Source organism: Apium graveolens, chromosome 10, assembly GCF_009905375.1.
Source record: "Apium graveolens cultivar Ventura chromosome 10, ASM990537v1, whole genome shotgun sequence".
Lineage (NCBI taxonomy): Eukaryota > Viridiplantae > Streptophyta > Magnoliopsida > Apiales > Apiaceae > Apium > Apium graveolens.
In genome coordinates this window covers 223,978,349-223,997,601 of record NC_133656.1, presented here as the reverse complement: position 1 = coordinate 223,997,601, position 19,253 = coordinate 223,978,349, and the positions used below count along the sequence as shown (strand labels likewise).

The 19,253-nt window shown below is 34.7% G+C and overlaps 3 protein-coding genes across 8 annotated transcripts; all 3 read right to left on the bottom strand.

The window, feature by feature from the left end:
• Window positions 1-7,685: 7,685 nt before the first annotated feature.
• On the bottom strand, window positions 7,686-12,563 carry LOC141693805 (protein IQ-DOMAIN 12-like). 3 transcript variants are annotated; one of them, XM_074498974.1, is made up of 7 exons: window positions 10,419-10,906; window positions 10,228-10,333; window positions 9,882-10,157; window positions 9,550-9,759; window positions 9,274-9,405; window positions 8,685-9,184; window positions 7,686-8,058 (listed from the first exon to the last, which is right to left on the bottom strand). In XM_074498974.1, exons 2-6 carry the CDS (start codon window positions 10,300-10,302, stop codon window positions 8,711-8,713), a joined length of 1,167 nt encoding a protein of 388 aa, XP_074355075.1. In that variant the 5' UTR covers window positions 10,303-10,333; window positions 10,419-10,906; the 3' UTR covers window positions 7,686-8,058; window positions 8,685-8,710. The 3 variants fall into 3 exon arrangements, with proteins under 3 accessions (XP_074355075.1, XP_074355074.1, XP_074355073.1); XM_074498973.1 differs by lacking the exons at window positions 7,686-8,058; window positions 10,419-10,906 and adding an exon at window positions 11,498-12,563 and having other exon boundaries at window positions 8,478-9,184; XM_074498972.1 differs by lacking the exon at window positions 7,686-8,058 and having other exon boundaries at window positions 8,478-9,184; window positions 10,419-10,904.
• Window positions 11,530-15,802, bottom strand: LOC141693806 (putative inactive purple acid phosphatase 16). 4 transcript variants are annotated; one of them, XR_012563272.1, is made up of 7 exons: window positions 15,361-15,798; window positions 14,325-14,540; window positions 13,834-14,107; window positions 13,353-13,545; window positions 12,951-13,140; window positions 12,533-12,604; window positions 11,530-11,544 (listed from the first exon to the last, which is right to left on the bottom strand). XR_012563272.1 is itself a non-coding variant. In XM_074498975.1 (5 exons), exons 1-5 carry the CDS (start codon window positions 15,626-15,628, stop codon window positions 12,928-12,930), a joined length of 1,164 nt encoding a protein of 387 aa, XP_074355076.1. In that variant the 5' UTR covers window positions 15,629-15,797; the 3' UTR covers window positions 12,621-12,927. The 4 variants fall into 4 exon arrangements, 3 of the variants coding, with proteins under 3 accessions (XP_074355076.1, XP_074355078.1, XP_074355079.1); XM_074498975.1 differs by lacking the exons at window positions 11,530-11,544; window positions 12,533-12,604 and having other exon boundaries at window positions 12,621-13,140; window positions 15,361-15,797; XM_074498977.1 differs by lacking the exons at window positions 11,530-11,544; window positions 12,533-12,604 and having other exon boundaries at window positions 12,632-13,140; window positions 13,353-13,521; window positions 15,361-15,793.
• Window positions 15,803-16,764: 962 nt separating this feature from the next.
• Window positions 16,765-18,436, bottom strand: LOC141693760 (UDP-glycosyltransferase 92A1-like). Its single transcript, XM_074498925.1, has one exon. It carries the CDS (start codon window positions 18,348-18,350, stop codon window positions 16,893-16,895), a length of 1,458 nt encoding a protein of 485 aa, XP_074355026.1. The 5' UTR covers window positions 18,351-18,436; the 3' UTR covers window positions 16,765-16,892.
• Between the last annotated feature and the right edge of the window lie 817 nt (window positions 18,437-19,253).

Sequence of the window (19,253 nt, the reverse complement as noted above, 5' to 3'; positions counted from 1 at the left end):
CTTATGTTTTGCTGTAGGACACTCCATGAACCGACTGACCACACCAATTGCATACGATATATCAGGTCGGATGTGTGTCAAGTACCTTAGACTCCCAACAATGCATCGATACTCTGCAGCATCAACTAATTCCCCTCCTTCGTCTTTATCCAGTTGCAGTCTTTGCTCCATTGGACACCTTGTTAAAATACAACTTAACATTCCAGCCTTCTCTAGAATCCGCTTGACATATGCAGATTGTTTCAATATAAACGACGAGCACCCTTGTTTCACCTCTATACCAAGATAATAAGACAACAGCCCTAAATCACTCATTTCAAACTGCTGATTCATCTCTCTTTTAAACACTTCAATATCACATTTGTTCGACCCTGCTACCAATAGGTCGTCAACATATACTCCTACCACCAACATATTTCCTCATGTAACTTTTGTATATACGTTCTACTCGTGCAAACACCTCTGAAACCCCAGATCTCTCAACCATTTGTCTAGTCAAGCATTTCATGCTCTAGGTGCCTTACGTAACCCATATAATGCCTTTAATAACCGGTACACCTTGGTTTCTTGCCCCTTCACTACAAATCTTTAAGGTTGTGTGACATATACCTCTTCAAGAAGTTCCCCATTTAAAAACACTGATTTTACATCAAGGTGGTGTACCTCCCACCCTCCATTTGCTGCCAAAGCCAACAGTAACCTTATTATCTCCAAACGTGCTACTGGTGCGAACACTTCATTATAATCGATCCCCTTCCTTTGCACATAATCTTTAGCGACGAGCCGTGCCTTATGTTTTACTACATTCCCATCTGAATCTTTCTTTACTTTAAACACCCACTTCAAACCTATTGGTTTATGATCTTTAGGTAAATCCGTGAGCACCCACGTCTCATTTTATTCAATTATTTCTATCTCAGTTTTCATGGCATTTATCCATTATTTTCCTTCTGAAGCCTCAACAAATGAGGTGGGTTCCTCTGCTTTCAACAGCATAAGCTCATCCAACATCTCTATCACTTCAGTTTCATTGTAGAGCTCCTCTAGTGATCTTAAACGTCTTGGTTCACTGCTAGTTGCAGATGAGACACATGTTCCTCCTTGATATTCTTCCCCAGTTCTAACATGATTAGTATGTATCGGGGTTGACATCTCTTGTTCTATGTCAATGTGTTGATCATCTCCTTGCTCATCTGCTAAGTCAAACACATGTCCTAGAATTGCTACTTTAGTATTTCCATCTTGTTCCCACGCCCAGAATTCATTCTCAAAGAACACCACATCCCTACTCACCTGTAGCTTTCCCGTGGTAGGATCGTATAGACGATTTCCCTTTATTCCCAGTTCTCTTCCGAGATATACCACCTGTTTTCCACGATCATCTAACTTCTTGACATGTACTGCTGGCACCTTCATGTATGCAGAGCACCCAAATACCTTGATGTGGCCCAGGTCAGGCTTCTTCCAACACCACGCCTCATATGGCGTTCTCCCGTTCATAATACGTGTTGGTAAGCGATTTAGTACCTAAACTAAGTGTCTCACAGCTTCCCCCACATGAATGATGGCATTTTCGCTCCCTTGAGGAAACTTCTAACCGTGGCTGCCACTGTACGATTTCTCCGTTCAACTACCCCATTATGTTGAGGGGTATAATTAGGTGCAGTGTATTGACGCTTAATTCCCTCCTTCTCACAGAAAGTTGTGAATTCTTTTGAACAAAATTCCCCCCCCCCCCGATCTAATCCTAACATCCTAATACTTTTCTCACTCCCTTTCTCGACCACAGCCTTGAAATTTTTAAACATCTCAAACGCCTCACTCTTCTCTTTCAACACATAATCCCACATTTTTCTGCTGAAATCATTCACAAAAAAATACGATTACCTCCCGGTGTAGTCGAAGTAATTGGACCACAGATATCAACATACACCAGTTGTAACTTCTCATTGGCATTAAAATTCACTACTGATGGAAATGGACTTCTTGATTGCTTCGACATTAGGCATCCCTCACACTTCTTAGATGGTTGAGACAAGTAATCCCCATCGAGCACAATTTTATTCATCTCCTCAGATAATTGTCCCAAGCTGATTATATTGTTGCATAAAAAGGGTATATAATACACATCTTTCAAGACTCTTTCTTCGCCATTTTTACACTTGAATGAGATGGTTCCTCTGCCTTTAATGCACACCATGGACCCATCACCAAACTTGACTTGTCCTCTCACACTTTCATCTAGCGTTTTGAATTTTCCTTGTTGACCGGTCATATGATTAATTGCCCCGTTGTCCAAATAGCACACCTGAGATTGCTTGAGTTCTTCACCAAATGCTCGCAATTTTGGTACTACAGTCTCTTCTTTCAGCAACATCTTTTATGTCTCGTTCTTATCAATCTCATCCACAAGTAAGGCTGGTTCATCACCTTGTACCTGAGAAAGATTCACTTCCTTGGGCACTTCCTTCTCCTTCTGTGGTTTTCTACACTCCACAACGAAGTGTCCATAGGTTTGACAGTTAAAACACCTTACTTTACTTCTGTCACGCACTCCACGGACAATCTCCTTCCCACAATTTTCTCCACCTCAAGTTCCCTCCTTGCTACTCCTTATCATCCATTCCTCACGTATCAGCATAAGTTGCCCCTCTGGATTTTCCTTTCGCTTCCGCTCTTCTTCTGTCATGAAAAGATGTCCTTGACTTGGTTCTGATTTCCCACGTACACGCTCCTCATGAGCCTTTAGCGAACCAAATACCTCATCCACAGACATCGCCTCTAATTTCCCAAATTAATCTATGGCTGAAGCAATATGAAAAAATTTCTTTCTTTAAATAGCTTCTTTACCATATAGCTTTCTTCAGTACTCTCACCAAGTGCCCTGATATTTGTAACCAAACCGTGTAATTTCAAATAAAAATCATCCATTGAATCAGTCTCTTTCATACTCAATGTTTCGAATTCACCCTTCAATGTTTGAGACTTTGCTGCTTGCACTTTGTATGCCCCCAAACTCATCATTTAATGGCATACCAGGCTTCCTTCGACGTTGTTTTCTCCGCAATTGCCAACAGCACGTCCTCCGGAATTTCTTGATAAATGACTGCTAAAGCCTTTTTGTCTGTCTTGTCCTCAATTACTGCCTTCACACTTTCTGGTTCGATGGCGTCCCATACTCCGTATGCTTGCATGAACACTTTCATTTTCGGAGACCATGCGGCATAGTTTGTTTTTGTCAACATAGGATAAGTTACACCAATTGAGATTTCTTTCGCTTGGTTATTTTTCACGATGAACGGCTTGAATACGTACCCAAAGTGATTATTGACGCTCTAATACCAGATGTAGCACTTAAAAGATGCTTAAAGCTCAAAATTATTATTAAAACTGCAAGTACAGAATATATTTAAGTACAAAACAAAATAACTGCTAAAATTTAGGAACTACGTCCTCGTTATCCCTCACTACTTTACTTTACTTGAATCCTATTAATAAGTAACTTCCTAATGACCAAATCAAACTATAATACAGCCACATAACAACTATAATTTATTCCTACAACAAGGTTAGATTAAATAAATCTCCAACACAAACACGTCGAAATAATTAGACTTTTAAATTTTTAACATTAATATGTTAAACATGTTTCTATTGATTGATCATAATTTTGAGAATGTTGTAAAAGATGATGTGGTAATTGTGTATCATGATTTTGAAAAGAAGTGCTTAAATTATTGAGTTAATGTCTCATTCATCACAGTAGTAGATTGTTCACAACTTGTTGCTTTAAGAGAGCGTATAGATCCACTTAACAAACTCGATAAGAAAAGGATATGGTGAAAGCAATTATGATGGTTAATCTTTCATTCCTACCCTAAGAAAAAGACTTCCGCCTATTTTAATTACTGAAAATATTTCCAAGTGATATGTGTAGTAGTTGGATTAGGAAAAAATCCCAAAAATTTTGCAAACTTGGTTCTATTATTCTTTAGATCCATCTAAAATAAAGTTTTGTTAGCAATATGTACGATGATGTTATAGTTGAAAATAATACCTCAAAACTAGTTCATGCTCCGACTATTTTATAAAGTAACTCATTAAATTGTAATTGTATATTTTTGTTTTTGTATAAAAATTCATTAGTCCTCGATGTTAATTCAATGGATTAAATAAATTCAGGAATAAATGATGATATTACATATTTTGAAGGATTGATAAGGACTGCATTCCATCACGTTAATCATATAGTAGTTGATACTAAAAAAATTTGGCCAGTTTACATATTTATGTAACGTAGCCGTCAGTTGTGCTTATTAATGTGAGTTATAATACAGTACTGCATAACTATTTTGCTACTTTATTGTTTGATTTATAGTGATTAGAATAGAGTTCTTGTAATCCCTCTCTGCTACAGTGAGTGTGGCTATCAAAGAAGACTATTTTATTGTACATCCAATGTCAAATATCAATTTTCTGCTAGACGCTTATTTATACTGTTAACATATATATTAACATTATATTATTGGATAGTTTCATTATTATAATAGTTTCCTTATTAGAATATTTTCATTTATTATGTATGGTTGTTGGCTATATAAGCCCCTCTTCTATTGTAATCAAGAACAGTCGTATTATAATAAAATTCTATTTTTCTCTTTTCTCTCATTTATCATGGTATCAAGAGCTATGGTTCGGTCTGAGATAGGTTGATGATGAGTTATATTGGGTTTCACATGTTGGGTTTAAAACACGTGACATGATTTATTTTTCTCGTATTCTTCTTATTCAAATCGACTATTTTTTTTCTTTTTCTCGGATGATTTTGAGTTTTAATCATGACTATTCTTTTTTTCTTCGATTTGGTTGGATTTCTCATGGGTAAATAAAATTGATTTTGGTTAAAGTTTGTTTTTTCTGCTGGTTTTGGTTGGGACTCTCATACAACTTTATAGCTGATTTTGGTTGGAACTCTCGTACAATTTTTCTGCTGGTTTTGGTTGGGACTCTAATACACACTCTCGGTCTCGCATTGATGATATTGGCTCCTTGATAATATTGCTTTTTTTCTTTCTTTCACTCTCATCTTCTTTTCTTTTTCTCGTGTTGATGATGGGGGTAGCCCTAGGCACATCTGTATACTTCTCCGCCTTTTATTTTATTTTATTTGGTGCTCTGGCACATTGGCCCTACGAGGGATTGTTTAGTTTAGGTGCTCTAGGCACATTGACCCTTTTAGGGATTGATTTAGTTTATTTGGTGTTCTAGGCATATTGGCCCTTCGGGGGAATTAGTTTAGTTTATTTGGTGCTCTAGGCACATTGGCCCTTTCAGGGATTGGTTTAGTTTATTTGGTGCTCTAGGCACATTGGTTTAGTTTATCTGGTGCTCCAGGCACACTTGCATTCGCGGGATTTGATTAGATTTGGATACAATTTGAATTGGGATATAGTTTTATTTGGTTGAGGATGGGTACAGTTCGTTGACTTTGATTCAGTTATTTGGAGTTTGTATTGGGTTGATTATGGAGCTTGGTTGCAGATTTGTTATTTTCGTTATTTGATTGCTTTGTTTTCTCTTGGGTTGTTACGTCTTTAGACGATTTCTTTTTTGTTGCTGCATTCTCTTTTGTTGTTGCGTCTTTGGATTCGTTTGAAAGTTTTTGGTTTGTTTGGATTCGTAACTCTGTTTTTGGATTTGTTTGGATGCTCTTAAATCTGGTGTTGCAGTTTTGAATTTGTTTGGTTACGTGACTCCGTCTCTTGGTTAGCAAACTCCCGATTCAACATCGTGAGTTTGAGGGGGGATGTTAACATATAATAACATTATATTATTGGATAGTTTCTTTATTATAATAGTTACTTTATTAGAATATTTTCCTTTATTATGTATGATTGTTGGCTATATAAGCCCATCTTCTATTGTAATCAAGAACCAGTCATATTATAATAAAATCCTACTTTTCTCTTTTCTCTTCATACTTTATCATATACTAAATCTATACTATACTATAATAACCAAGATTGGGTATAATTTTGTTCAACAGTTTTTTCCTAATTTTAGTTATTAAAATAAATAAATAAATAGTGTTACATATCCAAAAAACTACTAAACTATTAAACTACTACAAATATAGTCTACTTATCCTACTAAACTACAATCACTGCTTATCCTATTATAAAAAAATAGTATTATATATCCGTTAAACTACTAAATTATTTTTAACTATACTATACTATAATAACGTGAATGAGGTATAATTTGGTTCAACGATTATTCCCTAATTTTGGTTATTAAAAAAATAAATAAATACTGTTACATATCCAAAAAACTACTAAACTATTAAACTACTACACACATAGTATACTCATCCTACTAAACTACAATCACTGCTTATTCTATTATAAAAAAAATAAAAAATAGTATTATATAATTGCTAAACTACTAAATTATTTAACTACTAGCTATAGTATAATTATCCTACTAAACTACGACCACGCGTTATTCTATTACCTTTTTTATTAATTTATTATTATATATTTATATAAAAATATTTAATATTATAATATGACAGGATAAATAAAAAATTTAAATATTAACGGAAACCCGTATTTCGTACAGGATTTAAGCTAGTTATACCATATAACCGGATTGGGATATAATTTGGTTCAACGGTTATTCCCTAATTTTAGTTATTAAAATAATAAATAAATAGTGTTATATATCCGTTAAACTACTAAATTGTTAAACTCTACTTATCATACTAAACTACAACCATAATTTATCCTATTATTAAAAATTAAATAAATAGTGTTATAAATGCGCTAGATTACTAAATTGTTAAACTATCCTACTAGAATATAACCATATGTTATCCTATAATTTTAATTATAAATTTATGATTATTATAAATTTATATAAATATTTTAAAATTATAATATGACGGTATAAAAAAAATTAATATTAACGAAAACCCGTGTATCACACGGGATTTAAATGAGTAGTAATAATAAAATGAATTGTATCAATCGTCACGACTCGTGTCCTCACTAGTCGGGGATCTAGATTACTCGACTATTTTCTATATACATCCTAAAATAACTTGTAATTACTGTATAACATATATTATGTATACAGTATACTGCGACACAAAATAGAAAAAATTGGCCCACGAATTTGAAATAATTTGTTACGATCTTGTATTTCTATTTTAATTTTAGTTTATAAGCTGCAAATAGTTAATCTTTATTTATGTTATACATGTGTGTGTGTTTTAAGTTCTTGTTAATATTATTATTTTCAAATTTTATTAAATGTTTGTTTTCCAGGTATAATTTAATTTTCAGTGTCAAAAAATAAATTTTTCTTGGATCCTCTAGCATTGGTATGTTATCTATTCATGTCATCGTCATGTAGAACTTTAACCTCCCAATATACATAGTCGTCATTATGTATTTACTTTTGTTAGTTTCTCATTTGTTACTATGTATTTTATTTTGTAATGTTTAAAGGTTGTAGGCGTCAAAATATTGAAATGTTATCGTTATCGCCAGGATATAAAGATTTGTTAATAAAAAAATATATTAGTGTATACACTATCCTTCATACTCACCTGTAAAAATTGGCACACCTTAGATTCCAAAAGAAAAGACCAGTATTCAATATCATTCTGGGACTAAGGAAGAAAACGGAGAGCCCTCAATCAAGTTTGCGAGACATCAATGACTCAAATGTTCTTCGATCTTATAACCTTGGTATTTCATTTTTTTCATATACTCTGCTAAATGTTAGCTAATAGTCAACACTGTATTGTGTATAATACATATAAGGAGGCATGTGAATTGTGATGCTCTTGGTCTTCTCAAGGACGATAGACAATGGCACATTGCAATGTCTGAGAATGCTATCCACGCTATGCCACTTCAGTTTAGGCAATTTTTTGTTTTCATAGTGTCCAACAATCAAGTTGTTGATCCTCTAAAACTATGGCAGCAATATTGGCAATCAATGGCAGATGGCGTGTTGTACTCTAGGCGTAAATCAACTGGTAACATGAATCTGCAACTCAGTGAGTCAGATATTCTGAACATAACATTAGCAGGTTAGTGTTCTTATTAATAGTAATATGTCGGCATGTTTTATACACTTATACATGTATTTGCTTTTTCAGTCAGAAATGTCCTTGATTTCATTTATTAAACTGCTAAAAAAAACTCAATAACTACTTACACGGTACTAATATTCTTATTCACATATGTCCACATCTTCAATATTTTATTTGCATAGTTGTTTCACGAATTTTCTCTTAATAAATTCCATTTTATAAATACAGGATAGATCTTTTTTTTCTTTATTTTTAATATATATTATACAACGTCAATTCTATCCAAGTGTGGTAACATCACAGCTGTTACATGTTATATAGTACATTTGGATGTTAATTAAGATAGATGTTAATAATAGTATGCAAATAAAACACTTCGATTGTCTCAGAAATGCATGTTTTTAGCCGGTGACTAGATTTTTCTTATAACAATTCTGCATATTTTTGTTTTTAGCCAGCAACGAGATTTTTCTTTTAACAAATTCTGCACATTTTTTTTCAGACTTCACATTATGATAAGCACCCTTTAAGCTGATTATAACAGCACAGAAATCACATCAACTGAAAATGAAACACGCACCAAATATAGGTCAGGAAGACGTGATGTTAAGTACTACTCTTTCTAGTGATGCGTGCAATTTCTCCATCAACAGAAGACCAAGAAGAGAGCTTAGAACTATAACATAGCGAGCTTTGCATAGAGAGAAGATCATCATGTCCTAGCCTGTGTCGTGGGGTGCTTGCTGATCTTACTTTTTCCTTGGCTGATTTAGTGGCACCCATGTAAGATGGAAATATAGGAAAGTCTGGCAAAGAATTGTCATCTGTATTCGAGTACTTCTTTATATTAGCATCACAAAATGATCTTCTTGGGAGTGAAATTGAGGAATTTAATACTTCCGGTGATTCATCCTTAAGGCAATACTTCATTTTAGCCTGTCTTGTTCCATATGTAGCAATATCAATTGAATCTGAATATATTGCTGATTTCGACTTGTCAATTTGACATTCCTCAAACCAAGGCCTCCTCTTTACATCCTTATTATTTGAATTATCCAGAATTAAATTGGTTCTTCTCTCCTGGAAAAGGTATCCAATGCGAGCATCAGTTTCCTAATGTAAACACATTCATATTACCATTATTCATAGTGTCAAATAAAGGAACTTACCCTATGGGAGAACGAATATTTCTTCATTCGTTCTCTTCTTGTAACTGCATCTTGCCTCTGTAACCATGAGACTTCCATGTCTTCCTTTGACATGATGCTGTCCTCCCAGTTCTTACTGATTGTGCATCCAGTCTGTAACAAATAAATATATAGAAACCACAGGATTGAAATGACATTAATATGTATATGCAGAAAAGATTAAGCTCCCAAAATGGAAAACTACAGATATGGTACACAAAGAATACCATTAAGGTCATAACACGCAAGAGTTGGTACCTTGTTATTCTTGTTTACAAAAATCTTTTGGGGATTAAAAATTGTAATAAAATCTCTATCAACTTGAGGAATCATAATTTGATGAACTTGAGGTTTCGTAGTAGACTGCAGAGACTTCAAACGAGTGAGCATTAGGCGTCTAGTGTTTTGGCCACGTACCACAGCTTGTAGCCGTACAACTCCCTTCAGTGCCATCAATGCCTTCCTACCCTGCGACATTCTGAATATTCTTACATGTGTCACGTAAATTTAGTGATTTAGTAATTTATATAGCAAACATACTAAACAAAGTAGTGTAAAGTAATTTCGAGGCATGTATTTGTGATGCTCACTAAGTATGCACGAAAAGAGGTTTGAATTCTGATTGCAGCCAAGCTCTGCTTTTTCTTTCCAGACACGGTATGGACACTTGTCAGCCTTACAACTTCTGCTGCTGCATTCGCAGCAGTAACCGCAGCTTCAGCTGCAGCAGCTGTTGCAATTGCAACAGCCACGGCATGTTTTCTCTGCTCTTCAGATGCTTCACTTAGAGTTATCTGTGGCACTTCAATTGAAGGGCATTGCTTCAATTTTAAGCTCTTGAAAATCCATCCCGAACTCTTTGTTTTCTGAAACACAAAGAATCCTTAGATTTCTATCACCCAAAAATACCAAAACTAAGATTAATGTTGAACTTACCTTGATATCTTTCAGCTTGTCACCAGGAATAAAAAGTCTCTTCAGCATACTGAACCAACTCATTTTCTTTCCCATCACTGACCTTTAAGTAAGCTATCTAGCAAACCTGCAGCAATATACCAAATCTATAAACCAACTTTACACAAATAAACAAAAAACAATTCATCTGTGATCATATTGAGACATGTTACATGATCTATTCTTTGACCATAAGAATGTACAAAGGTGTTCCAATGATGTAATTTGGAGGCATGCCTTAAATAAAAAGGTTCACTACCCTGGAAAGTACAAAAGATTTCAAGTAATGATCATGTAAACACCATGGAATTATCATGAGTAAGCAACATTATGGTATAAATATATAATGCCAAGCAACGATAAAGAAGCTAAGCAACATTACAATGCGGGGTCCTCTTTCATTGCTACTTGCAAGTATTACAGCTAAATGCCATTCTCAGAATTAGCATAAAGTTGGACAAAAACTTTAATGAAGATAAAAATCGAATTTGGTATTTGCCGTTTAGAGAAACTTGCCCTTTCTGAGTAGCAGTCACTCTTTGTGTACGGATTCTCTCATTCATGAATCCTTCTGGGGAAGAAGTGACTTATATGTACTACTTATAGTCTACCAAACTTTACTATCTGTGCCAAGAAAATGACCATTTCTTTGTAAAATCTAAAACAGAAAAATAATATGTTTGATTGAAACTTTTATAGATGGGATGCATGTTATTTTTCAACATGTCACAAGTCAGAAATTTGATGGTGGGGAATGGGGTCTAGAATAAGGTTTATATATTTGTTTGTTAAAAGATAGCAACAAGATCAGTCTCACTTCCAATGTGATGAAGCCATGTGAAGAGCTTACATTTGGATCCTTTACCTAGTTTCTTTTCAATTATTAGCAAGCACAAAGTGATCCACAAATATGGGTCTACCTCCCCATACATATACAGATAAAAGAGACTAGCAATTTCTAGCTAACAATTCCTTAAAAAAATTGCCAAATAGATCTGATATAATACTTTTTCCAGTTTATAGGTTGAGGAAGCACATAGGACTGGGGATTAACAAGTTTGTCAACTACCTTTTATTATGTTTCATGAGGACGAGTGTTCGATTTTTTCCCAAAAATTTAATTCATTTCTGATCGTTTACGATGAATTTGTTCAACAAATATAGAAGCACAATCCACCTTTATAATATGAATGAATGTATAAACAAATTTGTGTGCAACCATTTAACAAAGTAGAGTGATATTACATCATACCTGTCAGCCTGTCACTATAATTAGACGCACAACCCTTCATAAAGTACCTACATCAATTATAATTCCAGGTTTATAAGCAATACTAGAGTTTTTTTTCATGTTGTAAGATTGGTATAATGCATCTTTTTGCATTTGTGGGGAGAGAAATGATGTTTATATTAAGGATAAGGACCCATAAACAAGATGATTCAAAATGCTACCTTTAGCTAGAAGCCTAGAGCAATCATGAAAACAGGGTATTATATTACATCCACAGGCCACAGCTACAGCTGCAGCTGCTCTGTCATAATCCTTCTGGTTTATATGACTAAAGAAGCCAAAGACAGTTTATTCTGGTTTTATTCACCATTAGCAGACTAGATTCTGTTCTTGAAATTCACCATTGTCAGAAGCAGGCCTTTATGTTTTTCTTAGATACGTAAAATCAGTAACTCATACGAGTTTTAAACCCTTACATTACATTAGCATAAAAGTTAGGCACCGGTGAAATCTTATATAGCCTTATTGTTGAGCAGGACCTGCATATAAAGCATTCTCCATTAAGTGAGTTCTCGGAGACGACAACTCCTCATTATAGCATATTTCAATATGCTTTTGCTGTTTAACCTGATGGGAATGACTTTTGCCGAAGGCTCCTGAAGTATATAACACTAAATTCTTGCATCATGCCTCTTTCTGCATGCTTTAGTCTTTATTTTAAAGAGAGGGGCCATATATAAACATGAGGATTCAGAATACTAAATGTGAGCTTAAAGTGTGAAGCAATCATGAACACAGTTGTCAATTACATGTTTAATGCTGCGGCTCTGTCACAATTCATTAAGTTAACCCCATTATTCCCATACACAGGTCATAAGAGAAACTACATAATTCATTCATCTAGTGGCTTTGATTAGCGGGTATAAAAAAATACTACTGCTGACAATGGCTTTGCTAAGGTGATCAACAGAACTCATGAATGAATCCTGTTGCTAGCTACCGCCAAAGAAAATAAAAATATTTTCTTCAAGACATCTTAAAATGTATATTCAGTACCCTTTAGCAAATCGTTGCTGTCGGGTCAATCCGTTGCAACCTTTTTCCGGGGTCATATATGTTGCTGCTAACCTAATTAACAAAATTACCAATCAGCTTTGGAGCAAACCAAATAAACTTAGATAGAACCAAGTAATCAAACCGATAGCTAATTTCAAATTGTCAAAGCATATCATGCTAAGATTCTTTAAAACTTAACTAATCAACTTACAAATAGCACTGCAAATTTACAAGTCATTTACTGTTTTGACCGTTAAAACCAGATTGTATGTAAAATGTATATTTATTATCATTCATCGATGTTAAAAGCAGACAATTCTGTTTCGCTTATTAAACAGATTATTTCACTTCTCTAGAGATCTTAGTATAAAAGAGAATAAAAAGTAAACAACTAATCAAGAGCTCAAGAGAACATCACTATGTTTATGGCCATCTTCCATCCGAATCCATGATTTCAGTAAAAAGGGTTCCTGGCTTATCTCCAAAATTCTTGATCCCCTAGGCCAGCTTCCATATCCACCATAACCAGTATGTCTAGCAAAGCATAGCCACAGTTTTTTGTCAGGGCAGCACCAATCCAAGCCATGGTTATGACCTACAAATACTGCCTACACCATAAAAATGAAGATTACTTAGTTGGACACCATTGCACCAAGCACATCAACTAAATGATTATCTCAGCATCCCTTAAAATAACATACGCCGCGGCCCAGATTCAGTTTCGAGTGATAACTTTTAGATTCTAACATCATTTCCATTATCTAGTTGGACAAAAAGTTTTTTGTATAGATATATGATTGATAATAGATTTTGTACTTACCTTGACAGAAGACCTTTCTCTAAGAATTTGCATCATGCCCATTTCAGCTTCTTGAGGAGCTACGGTCTCCATGAACATTGAGCCCACACAATGCTTATGTTTTTTAAATTTTGGGGCCACCTTCTTGTAGTCTTTGCTCGGTATATGCCAAAATATTATCTCTGGAACCCTATAAATTGGATAAAATTGGTTTCTGAGAAGTTGGAAAAGAAAAATATGTAAACTTCTCTTTCCATTTGCATTAAACCAGTATAACGAAATTTCATATTGGTAAACCTCTTACAACTATTGGGCTAGTGAACTTCCTATACCTAATAGGTATTCTTTCCTCTAACTAAAACAGGAAGACACGGTTAAAAACTTTGTCTCTCATTTCTTGGCGACAAATGGAACTCAAAAGATTTGCTCAACACTAATCTACATTTGTTGTGTGACTAGTGTCCATTTAAAAGCAGAACGCATAGAGTACTGCTTCACTAACCTTGCATCAGAATTTATTTGTTGAGATTTGACACGAAACCATTCTGCCTGAGCAGTTGATAGTATCTCGGGGTATGACCCACCACCCGAATCAAAGAAGTACATGAATGCCACTGGCACTTGAGAATCACTTGATGATGAAATCTGAAGGACATAGTTAGAAATGCTTGGCCAAAGATGATTAGGACCACTTTTCGAGTATGAAAAGGCATTATGTTCAATCTCGTTTTTCATCAGCTCCAAACGTGATGTGCCCTTAAAGCTACATGTCTCTCCTGAAATCAAATACAAAAATGAATCACCAACCTGAAAGACGTCTTCCTTTGACAACTTGGGAAAAAACACGGCATCCAATAATAATGAATAGGAGTGTCACATTTCCATCTTGTTTAGCTGTATCGAATATATTATATTAATATAAATAGCTAGAGTGCAATTCTACAATGATACAAGCTGCAGCGACCAGCTTCACCATTACAGTTTTTAACTCGCCTGAATTTTTAACAGAACAGTTTACTGGAGGAATTCCAGTGGCAGAAAACCACTCTAACGGCCACTCAAATGATGCATCATCATGGTTCCCAAACACACTGGCCCAAGGTGTATTCCTTTCTCTAGTAGGGGACAATGCCTGATTCCAATACAAGCTAGCATTTTCAATTGGTATATTGTTGGCGGTAATAACATCGCCAAGATAAACCACAAAATCTGCAGGGAAAAATAATTATTGCAAATTTCTGTTACAATATATAATATTCCTATCTACAATACATTCTACAGCACAAATCTCATACAGTTCGATCTTAGGAATTTTCACTCAAACAGCTTCAAAATTCTGGAATGGTACAGTCCCCATATTGGCTGCCAACATGTAAAGCAATAAGGATTAACCATCGCTGTGATTGAAAGACCGCCATTCAACAGTAGGACTAATTTACACATTGATATTGGTTATCACTTCATATGAAACTTAGTTTTCAGTAGAAATATAGTCTTGAAATAATGCAATTAAAATCAGCAGGTTGCGTTCTAACAAAGTCTTTCCCAACTCACAGACTAAACATCACATTTTCCGTGATTAACAAAACTTTGAAGCAAGGTAAGCGAGCTTCAAATCTTAATTGTTCCAGCATATCCTATATTCTAGCATCAGATGATCATATAGAAAATAATCTATCACTTCTCCACATTTTACTACATTCTCGTCTTTAGATTCTACCTCTTAAAAAATGGACTTCAAATGTATTAACAAAATCAAATGATCGAAATCTGTAAAATGAACAAGATTGGAGGTGCTTGTGTGGATTACATAACCTAAACATTCTAAGCAGACATAATCTCTGTTACTAGAATCATGTTATCAGCCATCTAACTATAGCAAATAAATTAGAATAATACCCCTAAAGGGAACACATTAAAAAACAATTTACAAGTTATCTAGTATTATAACATGCTTTACTTAAACTATTTAGTTTAACAGGGAGTCAGGAGATTAGCATAATAAAAAAAGGATAAAAGAAAGGGTGACCTGGGCGTTCATTATCTAGGATTGTAGACATGACCTTTACTGACTTGATATCTTGTTGTGGACCCCAAAGTGTCCACGCGTCCTCTCCAAAATGCAAGTCGGCAAATAACGCAATCTTAAACGATGACCCTTTTGTTATCTGTAAATATTTCTCCGCCGTTATTCGGAGAGTAACATTCCGGTGATCTTCAAGATTACTAGTAGAACGTACTGTAAATTTTTGACAGGATAAAAGAAGTGTACAGAAGAAGATACCAGACAAGATCATTGTCCAACTAATGGTTAAACAAAAAACGTGATGGTAAATAAATACGGGAAATTATAAAGAAATTGGTCGTTGTATCTAAGAAATATGACGTCAAGCTAGTTAGTTAGTTACAAAATGTAATATTCCCAAGTAATATTCCTCGGAGCTCAGACACAGCCGTTAGAGATTCTGAGTGCCTTGTTGTATAAAACAAGGAAATAAATGCTCAAATTAGCAAAACAAAGAAACAAATGCTCAAATTGTAAATATATAATTCTATATATAAAAACAAATTTAGGTATTTTGATCTCAAATCAAAACTTTGACTTTAACTAGTGAAATGGAATAACAATTACTGTGTGATTAAAAATTCTCATCTGACATGGGTAATTGGGCAACATGAATTATTTTAATTGATATTTTTAATATAAATATATGGGGCTTATTTTTTTTAATTGCATTATAATCAACTAGGAATAGCATTCGGCGACAGGATATAATTTGGTAGTGTAACATTTTTCCTTTTCAAAATTTTTATCCCAGCATCCATTAATTCCATTGATTACATTCTTTTTACTAATATAATTTATAAACTTATAATTGAGTATCAGTTCAAATATTTTTTAGTAAATAAGAATGAGATGGGAGAGGAGATGGGATGGGAGAGGAGACGATTGAAAATTTGTAAACAGACAATATAAATAGTGGAGGAAAGGATACAAAGGGAGGGGTGATTAAAAAAACAAACACCTGCAATTTTCTATGATGAGGTTTTGAGGATGAGTAGTAGGAGAGCGAACGCTCAGCCTTTTCTTCCTACTTTCTTTTGTAAACAAGCTACACCTTCACTAGTATGATTAGAATGCATTCAAACAATTTTTTTACAAGAATTATTAATGCAAAATTTTTTGAAAGGTGACAAAGCCCTGTTGTCAAGGGTTCGATGTTTACAAAGGATCAGCAAGGTGGCTATGCATTGGGCAGTTGTTTAATATAATAGAGATGTCACTCTTTTGAATAAGTGCAAATCATTGTTCTTGTGATTAAACAAACCTATTTTAACATTGTCAGGCTCAGAAACTGGAATCAATTTACACAAGTTTATGCACACCCATTCAGGAATTTTGCTGCAGAAATACATCAACACTGCACCTCCATATGCTCTTTGCAAAGTAATGTTTTATTGAATCAGGTGGATTTTATTAGAAATAGATTTTATTCTTAACAAGGATTCGGAGTTCGGATCTGGCTACTAGCATTTGTAACTTCCCAACCTTAAAAATCCCTATGTCTCTGACTCTTTGGTTAGCAGTGCTGCATTCAGAAACTCTTCCATGGATTTCACAGAGGATCCCTTGTATTCCTCCTCATCTCTTATTGCATCTTCAATCATTGATTTCACTTCACATGCTTTTTCTCTCATTTGCTTCCCTTGGCCATCAACCCTCATAACCATCTCTATCTTATGGACTATATCTTCATACCTAACCTCAAAATGAGTACCCCTAGCTACCTCAACACAAACCCCGACCTCCTCTTCCAAGAACTTTGCATTATAAAACTGCTCCGCGTGCAATGGCCAACCAATTACTGGCACTCCGCAACTCAGCGATTCAAGAACCGAATTCCATCCACAGTGACTCAAAAACGCAGCTACAGACTTGTGCAACAAAATCTCCACTTGAGGTGCCCATTTAGTGATAATCAGTCCTCTGTTTTGCTCTTCAGCCCTCTTTGCAAATCCCTCCGGAAGCCATTCCTCAGCCTCAAACTCCGCATTAATATCAAAACCTAACGGTGGCCTAACAACCCAAATAAAGTTGTTGCCACTCTTTTCCAAAGCTTTAGCTAACTGCATCATTTGGGAAGCAGAGATTGTGCTTTGTGAACCAAATGAAATATACAAAACCGAGTTCCTAGGCTTCAAATCCAGCCATTTGGTACATAATTCGGGACTAATACCAGAATCTTTTCCAACGCGAGATCGATTATCTACTGATGGAAGTACTGGCCCAATTGGCCAAACACACAAACCTAACTTTCTCCTAAAATAACTCAAACCAAACCCATCTATCTCTTCAACCGTATTAAACAAAATTGCATCCGATTTTTGCCACGAAGAAAGATTATACAACAAAAAACTTGACCAGCGATCAGTACCATCAGCCTTTAACAGAATATCCATAAGCTGTGTGACATGAATCTTTCCAGCCGCATAAAAATCGGGCAAAGTGAACTCCATCAACTCTGTTTTCCTATGTGGTAAGTTCATCCACAAGGAATAGTAACAACCCAAGCCAAAGCCACTACAACTGTTAAAAACAGCATGAAAGACACCAAACTCATGTGTAACATCTGCTGTCCAGGCGAAAAACATGTCAGTGATAACGCAAAGCAGTGAAGCCCCGCCAGTGATCAGGTCGTTAAGAATATTTCTGAAATAGGGTTTGAGTGACAGAGAGGCCTCAAAAAGATCCAGCATGAGGTCGTACGTGGTGACAGCGTCAGTGTTCTCGAGACCCGGTGGAAGGCCATGCTTAGAGCTGTCGAATGGAATTTCGACAAGCCTAATGGTTGAGCTTGGAGGGAGAGATTTCTTGAGGTTTTTGATGTTGAGAGGAGTGTTTACAAATGTTACTTTGTAGCCCATTTTTTCTATTTTTAAAGCTAAAGTTAAGAAGGGAATTATATGACCTTGAGCCATGAACGGGAACATCACTATGTTTTGATTTGTTTCCGCCATTTCAGTTGAACTGTCTGATCTTGAAAATCAGCTATGAAGAGATATTGATGAATGAACTAGAATTATGAAGATTGATTTTGTACTGATCCTCGTCACATGTTTATTTCACTTATAGCGTGTAGGATTGGTTACAAATTATTGGAAGTAAAGATTATTACCGAGCCAGGATCGAATCAAAAATCACATCGAATTAGAAGATACCAATTAAATGTTGAACTAATTAAAAATCACACTGATAGTTTGATTTGAGAATCCAAACTGCAATAATGAGTAGTTATAGAATATCAGATGCACGATGGTTTATTGCTGTTTTTGAACAAGGATCACTGTGTGTTTATGAGCCCAGTACTTTGCGTTGAACCATAAAAAAAAATAAAAATTATTTATGAAAATGATGATTGTAGAATCGAAATTGTACCAATTGAAGTCGAACGGCATTTACTGATAGAAACAAGATATTTAAGAATTGGGGTTTTAGGTACCTTGTCTGTCCCAAACAAATCTTAGAAGGTACGATCCAAGGCCTAAATGTTAGGCCACAATTTTTAATAATAGAATGGACCCCATGTGGGTACATATGAACAAAAAATTGTTTTATTTATATATTAAAAAAATATTTTAAAATTTTATAACTCAAATTATGAGTACTTTAAATACCGAAAATAATAATATATTGATATATCAGATAGAGTGGTTTAAACACCGAAATAAATAATTAGTTTAATATAATATATAAAAATTATATATTATAATATAATATTTTAAAAATCATAAAAAACATTATATATTTTCAACTTTTATTTAAAAATTTGATTTTTTAATCGGCCTTTTCAAAAAGCCTGAACTTTTATCCGGGCCGAACGGGACTTTTATCCGGACTTTTTTAGATCCGGACTTTTATTT